General features: G+C 50.8%; 2 protein-coding genes across 4 annotated transcripts in view; one reads left to right on the forward strand and one right to left on the reverse strand.

Moving 5' to 3' along the window:
• LOC105464065 (cilia and flagella associated protein 77) overlaps nt 1–19,851 on the forward strand; it is a 170,857-nt gene that overhangs the window by 80,762 nt on the left and 70,244 nt on the right. The window contains exons 2-3 of the mRNA XM_011711726.2: nt 14,914–15,013; nt 15,580–15,808. Coding sequence (XP_011710028.1) covers nt 14,914–15,013; nt 15,580–15,808 — 329 coding nt within the window. The remainder of the gene's footprint in view (nt 1–14,913; nt 15,014–15,579; nt 15,809–19,851) is intronic.
• Nucleotides 9,037–19,851, reverse strand: part of LOC105464063 (DEAD-box helicase 31) — a 179,964-nt gene continuing 169,149 nt past the window's right edge. For all 3 annotated transcript variants that reach the window (XM_071078508.1, XM_071078506.1, XM_071078504.1), the window contains one exon: nt 9,037–9,346. In XM_071078508.1, coding sequence (XP_070934609.1) covers nt 9,052–9,346 — 295 coding nt within the window. In that variant the 3' untranslated portion in view covers nt 9,037–9,051. The remainder of the gene's footprint in view (nt 9,347–19,851) is intronic.

A 19,851-nucleotide genomic window follows, 5' to 3' on the forward strand; every position in this document is an offset into this window, starting at 1 on the left:
GCAGTGGCACGATCTCGGCTCACTGCAAGCTCTGCCTCCCAGATTCACGCCATTCTTCTGCCTCAACCTCCTGAGTAGCTGGGACTACAGGCACCCGCCGCCACGCCTGGCTAATTTTTTGTATTTTTAGTAGAGACGGGGTTTCACCGTGTTAGCCAGGATGGTCTCGATCTCCTGACCTCATGATCCACCCACCTCGGCCTCCTAAACTGCTGGGATTACAGGCGTGAGCCACCGCACCCGGCCTGGATTCTTTTCCTTAGCATAATGCTTTCAGTTTCCATCTACACTGTAACATGGATCAGTGCTTCATTCCCGGTTACGGCTGAATAATATTCCATTGTGCGGATGTGCCACGCCTTGTTTATTCACTCATTAGGACACTGTGTGGTTTCTGTCTGTTGGCTATTGTGAATACCGCTGCTATGAACATGCAGGTACATGCGTTTGAATGCCTGTTTTCTTTTGTTGTTGTTGTTAATTTTTGTGGGTGCATAGTAGTTGCATATATGAACACCTGTTTTCAATTCATTTGATGTATCACTAGAAGTGGCATTGCTGGGTTATATAGGGTAATTTCATTTCCTTCCTTCCTTCCTTCCTTCCTTCCTTCCTTCCTTCCTTCCTTCCTTCCTTCCTTCCTCCCTCCCTCCCTCCCTCCCTCCCTCCCTCCCTCCCTCTCTCTTTCTTTCTTTCCTCTTTCTCTCTTTCTTTCTGATGGAGGCTTACTCTGTCACCCAGGCTGGAGTGCAGTGGCATGCTCTTGGCTCACTGCAGCCTCTGCCTCCCGGGTTCAAGCGATTCTCCTGCTTCAGCCTCCCCTGCAACTGGGACTACAGGCATGCGACAGCACGCCCAGCTAAGTTTTTTATTTTTAGTAGAGACGGGGTTTCACCATGTTGGCCAGGCTAGTCTCGAACTGAGAACCACGGTGCCTGGCCCTCATCTTTAACTTTTTGAGGAACAGTCAAGCAGATGTGTTAATTACATAACTAGTTCTCTATTCACACAAATGGAGACGGAGCTGCTGGTCATTCAAAATAGCAGAGTCTAACAGTGGCCAGTAGGTGGTATGACTACTTTTTATTAAGAAGCTTCCAGGCCCTCTGCTGAGAACTCTGCCTACATTGTGACATGCTCTGCCACCCTCCGAGCTGGAGGCTCTCATGATACCTACTGTAAGGAAACCGAGACTCGGAGTTCAAGCATTAGAACTTGCCCAAGGTCACGCAGACTTGAGAAGCCAGAGTTCTAATTCGGGTGGCTCGGCCCCCAAGCTCATGTTCTTAATCACTAAACTGTCATGTCCCGATCATGCACCAGTTGGTTTCTGTTTGGACTGCAGTGTGACAGGGTAGAAGCTGGCAGCGGCGGATCTCTGCTCCTAATTATGCCAGGCTCAGACTGTTATGAAAATGAGTTTGCCTTCCTTGAGCACGCCCCAGCTGTGAGCAGCGGGAGCTGGCCGGCGGGCGGCTGGAATGAAACCCCACGCAGTGGATAACCCCACCAAACAGATAAGTGACACTTGACTGCAACAGTACGACGCCGAGTGATTGCCCTCCATCGCGGCCGTGAGCTTCATCCCTCCGTTCCTTCAGAAAACAGCCTGTTGTCCCCAGAACAGCTCCCATTTATTGGGCACTTACTCCACGTCCACCAAGGTGCAGAGATCATCTAACCACAGACCAAAGAGGGGGTATCGTTTTCCCATTTTACAGACAAGGAATCAGGGCCCAGGTAGTTTTCGTAAACAGGCGACGAGCACGCAGGTGTCATTTACCGAGCTGATGTCAGCCCAGGTGCTGGGATTTGAGAGCACATACCTCCTCTTTTTATTTATTTATTTATTTTGAGACGGAGTCTCGCTCTGTCACCCAGGCTGGAGTGCAGTGGCGGGATCTTGGCTCACTGCAAGCTCCGCCTCCGGGGTTCAGGCCATTCTCCTGCCTCAGCCTCCAGAGTAGCTGGTACCACAGGCGCCCGCCACCACGCCCGGCTAGTTTTTTTTTTTTTTTTTTTTTGGTATGTTTAGTAGAGATGGGGTTTCACCGTGTTAGCCAGGATGGTCTCGATCTCCTGACCTCGTGATCTGCCTGCCTCGGCCTCCCAAAGTGCTGGGATTACAGGCTTGAGCCACCGCGCCCGGCCCACACACCTCCTCTTTATCAGAGGCATCATCGCTTTTGGGAACTTCAGATTTTGCTCAGAAGGAGAAGTTTCTAGGAGTTCCTTCCCCAGGACGGTGAGCTGCCTCCTGCGAGTGACTTGGCTCTGTTCATAATCTCATGATACCTAGCCAGTTTTTATTGCTCTTTAAAAAAATATATCCCATCGAGGTATTCGTTCCTTGCCACCTCTCACGTTCGCCTTTTGTCAAAACGCTGCGCATTTCCCCCTCATTCCCCTAAACCTGCTGTTGAGTTACCGGCCCCCAGAGGCCGTGGACTCAGAGCGGATGCATCCCCGCACCTCGCTGCTCGCTGCCTTCTCCGGGTGTAATCAAACATCAAGCTAAGTAGCAAATAAATCTCTCGATCTCATAAGCTGCACAGCGAGATCATGTAAATGCAAATGAAGGACCTGATTTCAAGCTGTCGAGGGGGAGGGGAAGGAATGCTGGGGCCCTGTCCCCGTGACCGCCTCACGCGGCAAGGGCCATACATCAGCCGCCAGAACAGAGCAGGCAGCAGGAAGGGAGGCCGGGCTGCCCCGGGGAGCGGGGACCAGGCAGGCAGCAGAGCGCAGGCAGCCCCGGGCCGTGGGAACCAGACAGGGCTGGACTGGGTGGCGGGGCAGGCATGAGGACGCCTGGAGGGGCTCCCCACGGTCCGCGGCTCCCTTTGGACCCGAGCTGGGAGCTGCCATGGCAGTCTTAACAATAAGACAGCAGTAACAGAAACCATCCTTTACTAAGCAACCTCCTGGGCCAGGTGCCATGAAACACTCTACATGCAAACCTTGGGAGGTTTTGCAGGTGAGGAAAGAGAAGACCAGACAAGGCGAGGGACTTGCCCAAGATCATACGGGAAGTGGCAGAGCTGGGAGTCCAACTCAGCTCTGCGTGAATTAGTATGCCAGCTACCAACTTCTCCTCCGCGACCCCCCGGCCCCAGCCACCAGCTGTCATCTTAGCCCCCGTTATAAACCCCAGCAGAATTGCAACGACACAGAAGAGAGTTTTTCATAGATAAAATAGAAACATATGACTTAACTCTGTTGTGTAGCTTTTTAAATTATAAAAGTAAAACCTCACTATCAAAAAAAGGGCCCACATCTGTAAACACACGTCCTCACACACCACAGTTACGGGGCTGGGTTTCCTTCCAGTATTTTTTTCAATGCATTTTTTTTTTTTTTTAACGTGGTCGTAACAGTAGTCTATGTAGAATTTTGAATCCGGCTGTGTTTTTTTTTTTTTTTCACTTGACATTATTTATACGCCTTTGATCACACATGGATGTGGTCTTCTCATGCGTGGCTTTTTCGTATCATTATGCAATGTTCAACTGACGCTCACACAATGCACAGGGTTCAAAGCATCGGGCTTCTAAGAGGATGCCTGAGCCCTTTGATGCATAATGCACCTTATTTTACATGATTGTTTATCTGAGGTTCTCATTATGGAAATAAATAAATATCCTCTATGCTAATAATGATCACAATTTGCATTTATATTGTGCTTTTCATTCGAGGATCTTAAGTTGTTTTACAGTAATGAACTACCCCTCCATAAGCACAATGGTATGCGTGTGCATATGTATGCATGGGTCTAGCTATGTACAGATATTTATTTAATAACTACCAGGCAATGGGATTTCACATAACTGCGCTTTCACAGAACGCAGGAGAGCGAGTGGAGGCTTTTCAACTGTCGAGCAAACATTCATTTAGTTTAGACGCAGGGCTAGAGGGTTAATGAGCTACACTATGTGTGGTTGCCAGGAAGTGGCGAGTGATTGATTCCTTTGAGGGGCTTGCTCGTGATGGAATGAGCGTCTTTGGTGGGTCTGAAACTCAGGCATCGAACTCCCTGACAGAAAACCTGCCACTTTGGAAGTGACCACTGGCCCGTTTGTCTGGACTAAGATCCGACTCAAGGCTGTCTCAGCAACAAAGCCAGCTGGCTTCCCTCCTTTTCGCCTCTTCGTTTCTCATTTCTTATGTCTGGATTTTTTTTTTTTTTTAATTTTTTTTTTGAGATGGAGTCTCGCTCTGTCGCCCGGGCTGGAGTGTAGTGGCCGGATCTCAGCTCACTGCAAGCTCCGCCTCCCGGGTTTACGCCATTCTCCTGCCTCAGCCTCCCGAGTAGCTGGTACTACAGGCGCCCACCACGTCACCCGGCTAGTTTTTTGTATATTTTTTAGTAGAGACGGGGTTTCACCGTATTAGCCAGGATGGTCTCGATCTCCTGACCTCATGATCTGCCCGTCTCAGCCTCCCAAAGTGCTGGGATTACAGGCTTGAGCCACCGCGCCCGGCCTCTTATATCTGGAGTTTTAAGATATCTCGTGCAAAATCCACAAGGTCTTTTAAGAGGCGCACCTGTTTTGCAATAAGAAATGAGGGCTAGTTAAGGGGAAAAAAAAGTAGATTGGGTGGGAAATGATTATACTTGAGTTGCAAGGCTGGGTCACGTGTTTTGAAGAAGTCGTACCATGCAAATGGGCTTTGGTGAAGCTCCGGGTCTAGAGACCTTCGTTCCTGGGTCCCAGGTAGCTTCGGATCAAAGCCTGTGGGAAACGCTACCTGCACCTGCCTCTAGCTAACCCCAGTAGTTCTCACAGCGACGGGCTGCTCCGAGGGGGCTTCCGGGCGCCAGGGCTGCCTGCCCAGCTTGGTTCCCAGCGTGGGTTTCCAGGGCCTGGTCCTTCATGATGGGGAGTGGAGGGAGCTGATATTGCAGGAGGAGCCTGGAGAATCCCAGGACCCCCTGGGACGGGGAGAGAGATGGTTTTAATTAGAGCTGAGAGATGGGAAATAAGGCAGAGCGGAATGACATCTTAATGAGGTTTAATGAAGCTGTCTGCTGATGGGGACAGCTGTCACCCAGAGCTGTATTCCAGCCAAGCCACTTTGTGATGGAGGAAACTCGGAAAAAGGCGGTTTGAAGGCAGCTGAGGAGGGAGAGGTGGTCAGACTCGGAGCTGGGATTTTTCTCCATTTGCCTCTTAATTCCAACACCTCATTGACAAGGGATTCCAGCTAGTGGACCATATTACAATAGCCTCCAACCTTTCAAAATTCCCTGTTGTGCAAAACTAAGGTGTGCCTCTTCAAAGACCTTGTGGATTTTGCACAAGATGTTTTAAAAATTCAGACGTAAGAAATGAGAAGCGCAAGGATTTTGAGGGCTGAACCTTGGCTCCTTGCTTGTCCAGTGGGGATACCATGGCCTCCCTTATAGAGTTGTTGTGAGAATTGGGGGGTGGCTGGGAGTTAAGCACAGAGGTGTGATGTCCAGGAGAGGTAAGTTTAACCCCAGCTCTTCTATTGACTATCTGGGTGGTGTTGGACAAGCGTGAACCTCTTTAAGCTTCAGTTTTCCCATCTGTAAAATGGGAAAACCTACTAGACAGTGAAGTTGGCAGAGGTCAGGGAGAAGCAAAAGCACTCTTCCAACATGCTCAGCACATAGGAAGCACTCAATAAAGAGGGCACAGAACATTCCATGTGCCCTGCGTGGAGGAGGTGCACAATAAATCTCGATTCTCTTCCTTTTTTCTTTCTTCACTGTGTGGTGGGTTCCAAGGGATCCCTGTGCAGGGAGGGTGATCTCAGCCTCCACACGGCCCAATAGCCAGGCCACACCCGCTGCCCCAGGACCTTTGCACATTCCAGTTTGGGACCTGTCTGGGAGACCCCTTTTGTCTCTGCACATGGCCACCTCTCATCCTGGCCTGGGCTGGTGGGGTAGGCTGATGGGGTCCCGGGTGGCTGATCAGAGCTGAGATTTGGGACTCAGTCTCGTCAGTTTCATGGATGTCAGAGTGAGGTTACCAAGGTCCTAGTGTGTTTGTGCTGCTGTAACAAAATACCTGAGATGGGGCAATATAGAAAGAAGAGAAATTTATTTCCCACCGTTCTAGGGGCTGGGAGTTCAAGATCAATGCGCTGGTGGTTTCTGTGTCTGGTGAGAGCCTAGTCTTTGCTTCCAAGATGATACCTTGTTGCAGTATCCCCCCGGGTGGGGACGAACGTTGTATCCTCACTTGGCAGATGGACAGAAGGGGATCGAAGGGGCGAACTCCCTCCACCAAGGCCTCTCATAAGGGCACCTATTCCCCCATGAATGCAGAGCCCTCATGACTCAACCACCCCCTAAAGGCCACACCCCTGGACACTGTCTCATTTGGATTAAGTTTCAGCATAAGTTTGGAGGTGATAACAACATTCAGACCATAGCACTGTGGAGAAGCCGGTGACCATCAAGCCTCAGGTGCCCCTATGTTTTGATGGCAGCTGAACTCAGACGTCTGTCACAACCTGCTTGCCCGTGTCTGAAAGTTCAGGGTCAGGAGCTCCTCTGAGTGCCTCTCTCTGTAGGTTCTTAGCAGGCTTCACACAGCCCCGCTGAGATGCCCAGAGACCACCCCTCTGACAGGCAGCTTTTCTCTGTAAGCTTCTAGAAGGCCCCACTGAACAAGCTGGGGAAGGAGGCCAAGGGTCAGCGCTGGGCCCTCCCACCTCTGGCTCCATGCCGCTCCCTGCACTAACTCCCCTTGGCTCTCTTGCCCACCCTGTCTACCTCTGGAAACTTTTTCAGGTCCGTTCTTCTCAAAATGCCAATTCAAGATCTGTACGTGTCTTTCTTTTCCTGGCTACCCTTCGCCCAACCCAGTCAAGACATCTGGCTGGGTCCCAGTCACTTTAGTCCTGAACAGCAGCTCCTCCGTCATTTTGTTCAACATTGTTATAAAGTTGATGAGAAAAGAAATCAATGTCCAACTGGAGCCACTGTCTGCGTGGCATCTGCATGTTCCTCCTATGTCTGCGTGGGTTTTTCTCCAGGCACTCTGGTTTCCTTCCACATCCCAGAGGTGTGCGCATTAGTGAACTGGCGCATCTAATGGTCCCAGTATGAGTGGGCATGGGTGTGTGTGGGTGCGCCCTGCGATGGGATGGCGCCCTGTCCAGGGTCGGTGCCTGCCAGGTGTCCTGAGCTGCTGAGACCACTCGCAACTCTGAACCGAAATAAGTGGATCGGAAACACGAATGAACGAAGGAGTACAAAGTATTAAAAACAAAAATCTGTGGCTGGGCATGGTGGCTCACTCCTGTAATCCCAGCATTTTGGGAGGTCAAGGCGGGCAGATCACTTGAGGTCAGGAATTCCAAACCAGGCTGACCAACATGGAGAAACCCCGTCTCTACCAAAAATACAAAGTTAGCTGGGTGTGGTGGTGCACGCCTGTATTCCCAGCTACTCAGGAGGCTGAGGCAAGAGAATCACTTGAACCCAGGAGGCGGAGGTTGCAGTGAGCCAAGATTGTGCCATTGCACTCCAACCTGGGCAACAAGAGCGAAACTCCGTCTCAAAATCTGTAAAGTTCTGTATATGATCATCATACATATGCACGACTGTGGACAAAACGTAGCAAGCCCTTCGGATTGATGATGTTTGTTTTTTACTGCACGGTCGTAGGAGGGGCTCCTGGCAATTTTGACTTTGCAAACATTTATTCCTTGATTTAACCCATTACCACTCTGACTGCTGTCACTCATGGATTCCCCCCAAACTGGGTAAATAATGATCTTATTTGTTTTTATTAATCTTTCTTGAATGTATGGGTAGCTCACACTTACATCAATATTCCATATTAGAAGTATTTTGGTGGTTATTGAGTTTGGTGATGTTTTTGTGACCAGATTGTGCCATAGGAACTTAATTCTTGTTATCTATTAGCCTACGTTAAAATTGGGTTTTTTATACGTTGTTTTGCTTAAAGTTGCAATTTCCAAAAACATATTGATGATGTTGAGTGAGGACCTACTGTTAAGTTTTCTGAAGGGATAGCTCTTCCCATGAACCTCAGTCTATATATTGAACAGTGGACTTTTGCCAGGCATGGTGGCTCACTCCCATAATCTCAGCACTTTGGGAGGCCAAGGCAGGAGGATTGCTTGAGGCCAGGAGTTCGAGACCCACCTGGGCAACATAGTGAGACCCCATCTCTACAAATAATTTAAACATTATCTGAGAGTGGTGATGTGGGCCTGTAGTTCTAGATACTCTGGAGGCTGAGGTGGGAGGATCACTTGAGCCTGGAATGTCGAGGCTGTAGCAAGCTGTGATTGTGCCCCTGTACTCCAGGCCTAGGCAATGGAGCAAGACCCCGTCTCAAAAAAGAACCCCCCACAAAACAAAAAAACAAAACGATGAGAACAAAAACAGCAGACTTTACCTGGGGTTCTCCTGTGTGTAAGGCACTGTGCTGTGCACCATTGTGTGGGGCAGAGAAGGCCAGGAAGTCAAGACTCATCTGTTCCATATGAGCCAAACCCCACCTGTAGAGATGAGGTCTGTGCACATGAAAAGACAATCAAGCCCAGGCCATCTCTGCTAAATGCCGGCTCATGAAGTAGGAGGCAGCAAAGACTGTGGAGTCAGAGGTGGGCTCATACCCACCTTGGCCACTCAGCTGTACGGCTTTGAGCAATCAGGGCCCTCCAGCTGTCCGTGCCTTCTTTTCCATACCTGTGAAATTGACATGGTGGTTATACCACGTTGCAGGATTGTTTTATGAATTGGCAGTAATAGGGGAGCCGGGCACACAGATGCCAGGATTATAGATGTTTGATGAGCACATGGCCAGGTGGGTGTCCAGTTAGCCTGTCTTGTGGGGCAGATGAGCTGGTAATGGGTGGATGTGCTGCTTGTCTAGGGCATTTGCACGCGAACGAAGGGACTCTGAGACACACTGTACTTGCACCTAAAGGGCTGGATTGTGGACAGTGGGATCTCAGGCCATGGAGGTATCTGGGGCCAGGAATAGAGGGGAGGGTTGCAGAGGACTCCCACGGCTCCAGCCTGGGCGGACACAGCCATGCTCATTTGATTGTGCTTTGCTTTATTGCGCTTTGCATGCAGGAGTCCTCACAAAGCCCCGTTGGTGGCCTCCAGCTGCGCCGAAGTGAGGCCCAGGGACCCCTGGGGTTTCCTACCCATGACCCTCTCTGACACTGCGGTGTAGTGTAGCCTGCCCAAGAGGGAAGGAAGTCCAGGCGCCAGGGCAGAAGACTGAGAGGTTGATAGGGCTTCTCTGAGTGTCCAAATCTGCTTCTCGGCTGAGTTCCTGGGAAGTTCCGCTTCATCCTTCCAGGCGATGCTACGGTCTGGAAAGTCCTGGGAGATGAGAAAAACACTGCCATGGGCATTTCTGGAGGATGAGACTCTCTAGTCTAAGAAATATAGACCAGAGAATCCCTTTGGGAAAACAAAAAGTTGTTGTGTTGTTGCTGTGGTTTATCTGGTGCCTGTGTTCATGCAGTTCTCATGTGAAGCTGGGTCTCCGGTGTGGACAGAGAGCACATTGCTCCATCAGCAGGGAGTTGGGGGAAAGGGCTGGCAGACACAGTCATGGATGAATGGCTCCTGGGGGAGGGCAGCAGGCGGCGGGTACAGTGTGAAGGGCACACATCGGGTCAACAACGTCATGACCCCTAAAGCCCCCGGTGCTATCTTCAGTCACTGCCCCAACCCAGGGGTCCTGCACTCCTGACTTCTAAACCCAGAGATGAGTTCTGCTGGTGTCTGGCTGCATCTGCGTGGAGCAGCACACCTCTGTGTGTCTGGCTTCCTTCACGCCACACTTTGTGTGAGGACCACATATGTGGTGGCCCACAGTAATGTTCTTTCATTTTCAGAGTTTATTTCTTTTCTTCTCCTTCCTTCCTTCCTTCCTTCCCTCCTTTCTTTTTCTTTCTTTTTCCCTTCCTTCCTTCCTTCTTTCCTTCCTTCCTTCCTTCTTTCCTTTCCTTTCTCCTTTCCTTTTCCTTCCTTCCTTCCTCCTTCCCTCCCTCCCTCACTCCCTCTCTCCTTCCTTCCTTCCTTCCTTCCTTCCTTCCTTCCTTCCTTCCTTCCTTCCTTCCTTCCTTCTTTCCTCCCTCCCTCCCTCCCTTTCTCTCTCTCTCTGTCTCTCTTTCTTTCTTCCTTTTTTTTGACAGGCTTTCACTCTGTCACCCGGACTGGAGTACAGTGGTTCAATCACGGCTCACTGCAGCCTCCACCTCCTGGGTTCAAGTGGTTCTCCCACCTCAGCCTCCTAAGTAGCTGGAACCACAGGCACACGCCACCACACCCGGCTAATTTTTACATTTTTTGTAGAGATAGGGTTTTGTCATATTGCCCAGGTTGGTCTCAAACTCCTGGACTCAAATTATCTGCTTGTCTTGGCTTCCCAAAGGGCTGGGATTACAGGCGTGAGCCACCGCACCCAGCTCATTCCGAGTTTCTTAATCTCTGTGGGCATTGTTGGCATCAAGGGACAGACAGCTCCTTGATGTAGTGAGGTTGTCTGGTGCATTGCAGGATGCCTGGCAGCATTCCTGGCCTTCACCCACTAGATGGAGGATAGTGCCCCCTTCCCAAGCCATGATGACCAAAAATGTGTCCAGACATGGCCAGATGTCCTCAAGGGCACGTTATCACCCTGATTGAGGACCACTACTATAGGGTATTCTGTGTTATGAATATGTCATGAATTTTTTATCCACCTATCATGGCCACTTGGGTTGTTTCTAGCAGTTGACTATCATGAATTGAGCTGCTATGTGCATTCGTAGACATGTTCTTGGGTGGATGTCCACATTCATTTCTGCTGGATGACCAGGATGGAATTGTTGGGTTATGGGGCAGGCATATATTTAGCTTTAAGAGATACTGCCAAACAGCTTTCCACAGTGGTTGTAGCAGTTTGCACTTTCACCAAGTGCATGGGTATTCCAGTTGCCCCACATCTTTACCAATAACACTGAATTTTTTTCTTTGCATTTCCCAGAGGTTGACATTTCGACATATGGGTCTTGGCCATTGGGACATCCTCTTAAAGAAGTTCCTATGCAAGTATTTTGCTCATTTTTTCCTATAGGATTATCTGCCTTTTTCTTATTGATTTGTAGTAACTCTTTATATATGATGGATAAGACTCCTTTGTTAGATATGTATATTGCAGATGTCTTCTCTCACTCTTTAAACTCACAGACTTTTAGAACCAGGGGCACTCTGTGTTTCCCACATCAAATACCCTGGTGCACATGACTGCCATTGCTTAACTGTACTTTTTGCAAGACAGTGAATTTCATAAGAGCAGGGCTGTGTGTCTGATCTGTTCACCCTAGAACTCCCAGCACAGAGGGCTTAGCGCTGAGTGGGTACAAAATAAATATATGTGGAATGAAAGTATGAGCAAACCTCCCATTGGGATTTTTTTTTCTTTGTAGTTTAAAGCTTCCACGTTTCAGCAATTATTGATTCCCAGGCAACCACAGTAAAAAGCAGAGATTGAGGCACATGCCTGCTCCCTTGCCCCCCGCCTGAGGGTGGCAGCCAGCTCCTGAGTCTGTCTGTCATTCCCCTGCCAGTTGGAACTCTGCCCACCTGCACCTGCCCTGAGGGAGGTGGGGTCTCTCCCAGAGAAGTCACATTTTAATTAACTTCCCCGGCAGTCACTGGAGAGGCCGGATCATTTTCATAAACAAATGAGAGGCCAGAGCTTTGTCTGCAACTCAGAGAGCATAGTATGGAAGGAATTCAAAACAAGCCACCCTGCAGAGTCCCCATGCACCCACCTGAAACTCAGAGCTCCATCACTCCTGAGGGACACTGGGGTCTGGGATTTGAGATGGAAAAGAAGAGGGAGAGAAATGATCAACTGTTGTGTAGAAAAGAGCCGATGGTCTCAAAGTAGGCTGGATGAACTGCACGTCTGTGTACCCCTAAAATTCAAAACCTAACTTTAGATGAGATGGCATTAGCAGGTGGGTCTTTTAGGAGATGATTAGGTCATGAAAGCAGAGCCCTCATGATGGAATTTGTGCCCTTAAATGAAGAAGAAGAAAGCTAACTCTCTCTTTCTGCTCTCTGCCACGTGAAGATATAACAAGAAGGCGGCCATCTGCAAACCAAGAAGAGAGCCCTCACCAAGACATTGGGTCTATTGGTTTCTAGATCTTGGACTTCCCAGCCTCCAGGACTTTGATAAATAAATGTCTATTGTTGAAGCCACCCAGTCAATGATAATTTGCTATGGCAGCCTGAGCTGACGAAGACATAGTGTTTTACCCACTCATTTATTCAACCCCTATTTATTAGCATCTATTCTACACTGAGGCCTGGGAGAAGAAGAGTGAGAATAAAGATTCACGGGGTATACAAAAAATCTCCGTACCTTCTGCTCACTTCTGTTGTGAACCTAAAACTGCTGTAAAATATCAAGTCTGTTTTTAAAAAATAACCTTAAAAAATAAAGATTGGATCCCTTTCCTTGTGGGGCTCACAGGCTCATGAGGGAAGACAGACATTAAACTGATCATTATGCAATGAATGACTTAAGTACAGTACTTTGTAATTTTATTTGAGATGTAATTCACATTCCCTACAATTCACCCATTTAAAATGTAGAATTCAATGGCTTTTAATATATTCACAGAGTTGTGACACCATCACCGCAATCAATTTTAAAACATTTTCATCACTCCCCAAAGAACGCCCCTTAGCCATCACAGCTACAATCATTCCATCCCTTCCCCCGACCTGTCACCGGCCCTGGCAACCACGAAGCTACTTTTTGTCTCTGGATTTGCCTGTTCTGGACATTTCATGTAGATGGAATCATGCAGGACGCGGCAGTGCTCTGTGTCTGGCTTCTCAGCATGATGTTGTCAACTCCACCCACACTACCACGGGTACTACCCTGTCATTTTGTAAGTGCCGTGAAGGTAGGCTGAGGCCGCTGTGGTGCCACCATATAATAAGGAGGCTTGTCTAGGACTGATGCCAATCTGGGAAGGCTTCCCAGAGGAAGTGGCTTTTAATATCAGGCATTTATTGTGCACCTGCTCTGTGTCAACAGGAAAAAGAAGGTAATAGGAGCCATGGCTCTGGCTGGATAGGAGTGTGTAATCCAGGCAGGGGGGTCTGCATGTGCATTCATGGAAACTGAGAAGGTGGCAAGTTCTAAGCCCCAAATGAACAGAATAGATAGTCAGAGTCACTGGCATTCAGACGAGGGTGAGCCATGGTGAACCCAGGGGTCCCAAGAGCTTCTGGCAGAGACAGGGCTTGAAGAATAAGGACCAGTAAGGGTGGGCCTTGAGGAAAGAGCAATGGAGGCGGCTGGATGCCTGTGGTCCTTCAGACAAGGGGGGAGTGGGTTCGTCTGTCTCAACAGTGGGGCCATAGGGGAGCCTGGGAGGCAAAGCCACAGGGCTGGGTGGGGTTGGAGGGTGCAGGACCTGGACTGCCAGCTGAAGGAGGGGTTTATTCTAGAGGCAGTGACGAGCCACGCTGGGTGGTCCTTGACCATCTCTCTACCTCTCAGCACCCAACCTGTGGGAGCTGGAGAGATGGGGATATAGACGAGATGGCAGGAGACAGTGAGGCCAGAGCCTACCAGACCCTCTGGACAGTCTTTGGTGTGGCCAGAGTGGAGAGATCCCAGGAAATGTAACACCCTGTGACTTTGAGTCCACAGCCTGTGGCCTGTGGCCTGTGGGAGGAGCAGCTGAGCCTACCCTTCTCAGTAATGGCCCCGGGGCCTGCTGGCACCAGGGAGCCACAAGAAGCTGGGGCTGTGGGCATTTCTTTGGCTTGTGGATCTGAGCATGAGCTGGGGGCAGCCAGCCTGGGTTCCAGTGCCGGCTCTGCCACTTCCTACTGCTTGACCTGAGGCAACCTGTCGGATCTGTCTGTGCCTCAGCTTCCCCCTGAGAAACGGGGATGGTAATGAGAACTGCCTCACTGGGTGGCTGTGCAGACGGCATGAGGGAAGGCCAAGGAACCCCAAACATTGTGCCTGGGATGCAGTCAGAACCCAGCAAGTACCCATTGATGCAGCAGGTGCGATGGGGTTTGCAGCACTGTGCAGGACAGGGCCTCTGACCTCGAGGAGCTGCTGTGCTAAAGGGAGACCATGTGGCAGGATGATCAAGAGCGCCAGCCAGGAGGACGGGCACACCTCCATGCGATGCCCTGCCCAGCCCTTGGGGACCGGGGATATCGACCCTGCCTCTCTAGGCCTCAGTTTCTATAGCTATAAATGGGTGGTGGGTGGGGGGCGTCTAATGTGGTTGATGACAGGGCAATTTCATTTGTACAAACCACCTCTGAGACGTCAAGGAGTTCCCTAGAGTCACAGGGAGTAAGGACAGCTGGCCAGGTGCAGATGGGTGGCAGTGGCCCTGTCACTGTGTCTTCCCCAGGTGAGCATTCGAGGAAGTGACTTCCTCAGTGATGATGGTTTGAGTGGTCCCTGGTGTGAGGAAGGTGGGAATGAAGGTAGGGAAGAGGTCTCCTTCCCTCGACGGGGCCTCCAGATGAGGCCTCCCGAACTGGGTCTTTCATTTCCAGCTTGAGCCAGCCAGGTCTAGGCTCCACCCCAAACACAGCTGCCCAGCTCAGGGACTATGCCTCCCCACTCCGACAATACAGATGTGCCGAGAGCCCTCCCATCTCCGATGTCTTCATTTGCCTTCAGCACAGACACGCGGACCCGCTTCTGCCGTGTGACCCTGTGCCAGCCGCAGCCTGCGCTCCTCCCAGGGAGGGCTCTGCCACCCACTCCTGTGCCACCCTGAAGGAGGCGTCAGGGCCTGGGGCAACGCAGGCATCTGGTGCCTCCCTGCCGCCGGATTACAATACGGTTGGTCTGAGACTCCACCCCTCACCTCTGCTCTCTGTCCTTCCCCCGACAGGCTGAACTCGGCAAGCCCCGGGAAAGAAGCTACAGTCTGCCCGGCATTAATTTTAATTACGGACTCTACATCCGAGGGCTTGATGGAGGAGTCCCTGAAGGTGAGCAAGCAGCTTTGGAGCATGAGGGCAGAGAAATGGGCGGGAGGCTCACCCCTCTTCACAGAGCCCTTGACCTAGCTCGCTGCTAGGCAGCTGGTTGGGTGCTGGAGAAAGACCCAGGGACCCGGCCAGCCTGGGCAACTGAGTGGTAAAACCCAGGAAGTGGCCCAGACGGGGAGGGCCAAGCAGGGCCCTGGTGTACGGTGTCAGGGAACTAGCATGGGCACCCGCCCCCTGGCAGGGACTGTGTGCACTGTGCTGCTCAGGTTACAAGTACAGAATGAGCCTGGGACCAACCCTCTCTCTGCCCAGAGGAAGTCAAGGGCCAGGCCAGCCCAGCTCCAGGAAAGATGCTTGACTTCGGTATGCTCTGGGATCTCTGGGAGCCCCGATCCCACCCTTTTGGGCCATCATGCTTTCTGGGGGGCAGGTAGGGTTGTCACCCAGCAGGCTCAGGTAAATGGGAAGGCCGAGGACGCGCGTACCCCTATTTCTTCTTGATCAGCTGCCTCAGGGTGCTTACTCCCAGGCTGACCACTGCCCCGTGGGTCTCTCCCTGCCATCAGCCATCGGACGCTGGAACGTGTTTAAGCAGCAGCCCACCTGCCCCCACGAGCTGACCCGGAATTACATCGCAATGAACCGTGGGGCGGTGAAAGCCGGCCTGGTGACTGCCCAGGAGAACTTGCTCTACCGTCAGCTCAACGACATCCGCATCAGTGACCAGGATGACCGGCGCCTGAAGAAGGAGCCGCCCCCTCTCCCTCCAAACATGACATTTGGGATCCGGGCACGGTGAGGTGGCTGGCAGCCAGGGCTTCATCCCTTGAGGGGTGGGGGTACCAGCTGAATCAGGGACAAGGTCGGAGGCTGACAGGGACGTGGAGCATCCTGCCAGCCCCACTCTCCTCTCTCCAATGACTGTCTCTTGTGTGACTTCTGTAGCCACACCCTGAATCCTGCTGAGCTGGGTCCTGGCCTTACAGTGGGTACCCTGTAGGGCTGTGCACAGGTCACCCACTTTCCTTTGATCAACAAACAGTGATTGAGACCTGTCCCTGGGCCAGGCCCAGTGACTCATCTCTGTAATCTTAGCACTTTGGGAGGCCCATGTGGGAGGATCGCTTGAGTCCAGGAATTGGAGACCAGGCTGGGCAACGTGGCAAAACCCCATCTCTACAAAAAAATTTTAAAAATTAGCTGGGCATTGTGGCATGTGCTTATAGTACCAGTTACTTGAGGGCTGAGGTGGGAGGATTGCTTCAGCCCAGGAGGTCGAGGCTGCAGTGACCCGTGATTGCACCACTGCACTCCAGCCTGGGCAACAGAGTGAGACCCTGTCTCAAAAAAAAAAAAAAAAAAAAAAAAAAGGCCTGCCTCTGTCTTCATGCAGCAAGAGAGGGGAGAGCCTGCCAAGTTACCCAAGCACAGCACCAGCCTAAGGAAGCCACGAGAGAGGCTCTGGAGCCTGGGCTCAAACCTGGACTCTGGCCATGACTGGCGGTGGGATCCTTGCCCCAGCTTCCGCATCTGTAGAATGGAGATAAGAGCAGCACCTGTTTCGCCGTATGCTGAGGTTTCAGTGATGTAACGCATACAAAAACCTGAGCACAGGGCCTGGCCTACAGAAGGCGCTCAGTAAATGTTAGCTAGTGTTCATGTTAAGATATGATGTAATGTGAGTTGTAGATCCAAGAGCTATGAAATTTTTTAAATTTTTTGTTGAGGCAGTAAAAGGCACAAATCACGGCGTGTTCAGCTTAACGCAATTTTACAAATGGACACACTCAAGTAACTACCACTAAGATAAAGATATAGAATAAATCTGGCACCCCAGAAAGTTCCGGCACACCCCTGAGAAGCAGCAGTTCTATTCTATTCTTCCATCCCCTGAGAAATGACTGTCCGGTGGCCCCACTGTCACCACAGGTTAGATGACCGGCATGCACGTCCCAGTGGGTCCACACCCTCACCATTGTCAACAAAGGCACGACTGGCTTGGTGCTTAGATCAGCTCCCTAGTGCTAATGAGGGCCCACAGACCACACACAAGTAAATGGAGGGAGATGGGGGGACACCAGCAGAAGAGCCATGTGTCCCATCCAGTCAACGCCCCGTCTTCTTCTGATTGTCCTACAGAAACCAGCTAACTGCTCTCTCTTCTAACAGAATTGGCCCTTCCCAAGCCACCTTCCACGTTACTCCAGAGTTATCTTGCGAACACACAGATGAAATGAGCCAGACGTGACCCATGTCCCAACCCTGGCACACAGGACATTCTATAAAAGCAGAACGTAGTTGCGTTTAATCAAAACTCACTCATGGCTCACGTGATTGGAAAGTGCAGGGATGACTTCAGGCATAGCAGGATCTAGACAGTCAGGCAACGTCATCAGCAACAGGTCTCTCTGTTTCTTGGCGGTGCTTCCTGATTTTGGCTCCATTCTCTGAGAAGCTTCTTCCTCACCTGCAAATGGCCAGCAGCAGTTCTAGTCTGGTTTTCTCTTAACAGCCCAGTGCAAAGGGCATTGGTGTGACCTTGAGTTCAAGACTCTTTGGGCCAGCTCGGGGTTACATGACTATCTTTTTTTTTTTTTCAGACAGTATCTCTGTCTGTTCCCCAGGCTGGAGTGCAGTGGCACAGTCTCGGCTCACTGCAACCTCTGTCTCCCTCCCAGGTTCCAGTGATTCTGCTGCCTCAGCCTCCCGAGTAGCTGGGACTACAGGTGCGCACCACCACGCCTGGCTAATTTTTGTATTTATAGTAGAGATGGGGTTTCACCATGTTGGCCAGGCTGGTCTTGAACTCCTGGCCTCAGGTGATCCACCCGCCTTGGCCTCCCAAAGTGCTGGGATGACGGGTGTGACCCACGGTGCCCGGTTACATGACTATCTTCTACTCAACCGCTGTGGCCAGGGCTGAGATGCCAGGTCTGGGTCATATGTCTGCCTCTGAGTCAATGGCTGAGGCCAGGGGAATCTGAAGCCTGACTGGCCTGGTCTGCCAGGGGAATCGGAAGCTTGGCTGGCCTGGTCTGATGATGCACCCTTTCCTGGAGTCAGGGGTGAAATCAGTCCCTGCAATCCACATGGGCTGATGGTGGAAAAGACGTACAGACCAGGGTTCTGTTCCAGGAGGGGAATGGATGCCAGGCAGGCAGCAGGACTGCCCAGCCCTTTCCACATCATGGCACAAGCTGGTCATTAGTACAAAAATGACCAATATTTGTGCATTGCACTGAACAAATAAATAGAAATAGATAGAAGCGGCTGCTCCCAGACAGTGGTGGGCCTTCTTGCTATCTGGAGCCCGGTTCAGTGGCCTGTGACTGACAGAGCCAATGTCTTAGCCCATCTGTGTGGCAGCATCCAGGCCGGGCCTCATTCAAGGCCATTGACATTCCATCCCTAGCTTGTCTTTCCAGTCTCCCCTCTTGCCTCTCCTGGACTAGGTGCCTTCCTCTGACTGTACCATCATATATATATATATATTTTGGGGTGGTAGTTCCTTCTTTATTTTTTCTAATTTTTTATTGTGGTAAAACATACATAAGATTTATCATCTGAACCATTTTTAAGTATACAATTCAGTGGGAGTGATTACATTCACGTCGTTGTGTGACCATCACCACCATCCATCTCAAGAACTTTTTCATCCTTCCAAACCGAAACTCTTTCCCTATTAAACACCACCCCCCAGCCCCCGGCACCCACCATTCTACTTTCTGTACCTATGAATTTGACTACTCTAGAGATCTCATATGAATGGAATCATGCAATGTGTGGCTATTGTCTGGCTTATTTCGTTTATCGTAATATCCCCACGGTTCATCCATGTTATAGCGTGCCTCCGAATCTCATTCCTTTTCAAGGCTGAGTCATGTTCCCTGTGCGTATGGACTGTGTTTGGTTGACTCATTCATCCACTGATGGACGTTTAAGTTGTCTCTACCTTTTGGCTATTGTGAATAATGCTGTTGTGGAGGTGGATGTACCCGTGTCTGTTCCAGTCTTGCTTTCAGTTCTTTTGGGTGTAGACCCTGTAGTGGGATTGCGGGATCAGGTGGTAATTGCGTTTTAAGTTTCTGGGGACCCGCCACGCCGCTGTCCACAGCACGTGCTGTGTATGCCCTTGTATGCTTTTCCCAGCATCCTACTCATGGGAAAGAACCCTGAGGGGAATGAGTCGGTGGGAAAACCTACGCATTCTTCAAAGTTCAGCTCAGCATCGCCTCTTTGGTAAGTTTTCCCACCTCACATGGCCTCAGGCATGTCTGTCCCCAGAAATGCATTTCTATGCACCAGCCCTGAAACCAGGAAGGTGACACTAGAGACACATTGGAAAGTCACTTCGGGGCTGGATTAATGAACTCCTGTACATCATCCTCCCTGTACCTTTGAAATCGTCCCCCAGGTGGGTCCCCCAAGGCATCTCCTGTGACTTTTGCTGCTGACCCGACTTCTCTTCTCAGCTCTCAACACATGTGCCCTCCCTTGCCCTGTTCTTACAGGCTGCCTGGGGCAGAGAGGAGCCCCTGTTCCTGGTCCGTGCTGTGCACTAGATTACTAGATCAGTCCATGCTGGTGACCAAGTGTCTCAAACACAGTGTGGTGGCAGGAGAGGGGCCCTGGGCTGGGAGTTGGCCTGGGATGCTAGTTCCAGCTTTGTCACCAACTCTCCACGTCACATTCCCCCCCAGGGCTTCTGTTTCCCCATCTGTAGACAGGGGGCTGTACTAGTAACACACATACTCATCACAGCACTCTGTGATTCTCAGGCTATGTTGTTGCCTCCTCAGCTTGGCTCTAAACCTTCATGCCAAATTATTTTCATGGTC

This window comes from Macaca nemestrina, chromosome 14 (genome assembly GCF_043159975.1).
Source record: "Macaca nemestrina isolate mMacNem1 chromosome 14, mMacNem.hap1, whole genome shotgun sequence".
NCBI lineage: Eukaryota > Metazoa > Chordata > Mammalia > Primates > Cercopithecidae > Macaca > Macaca nemestrina.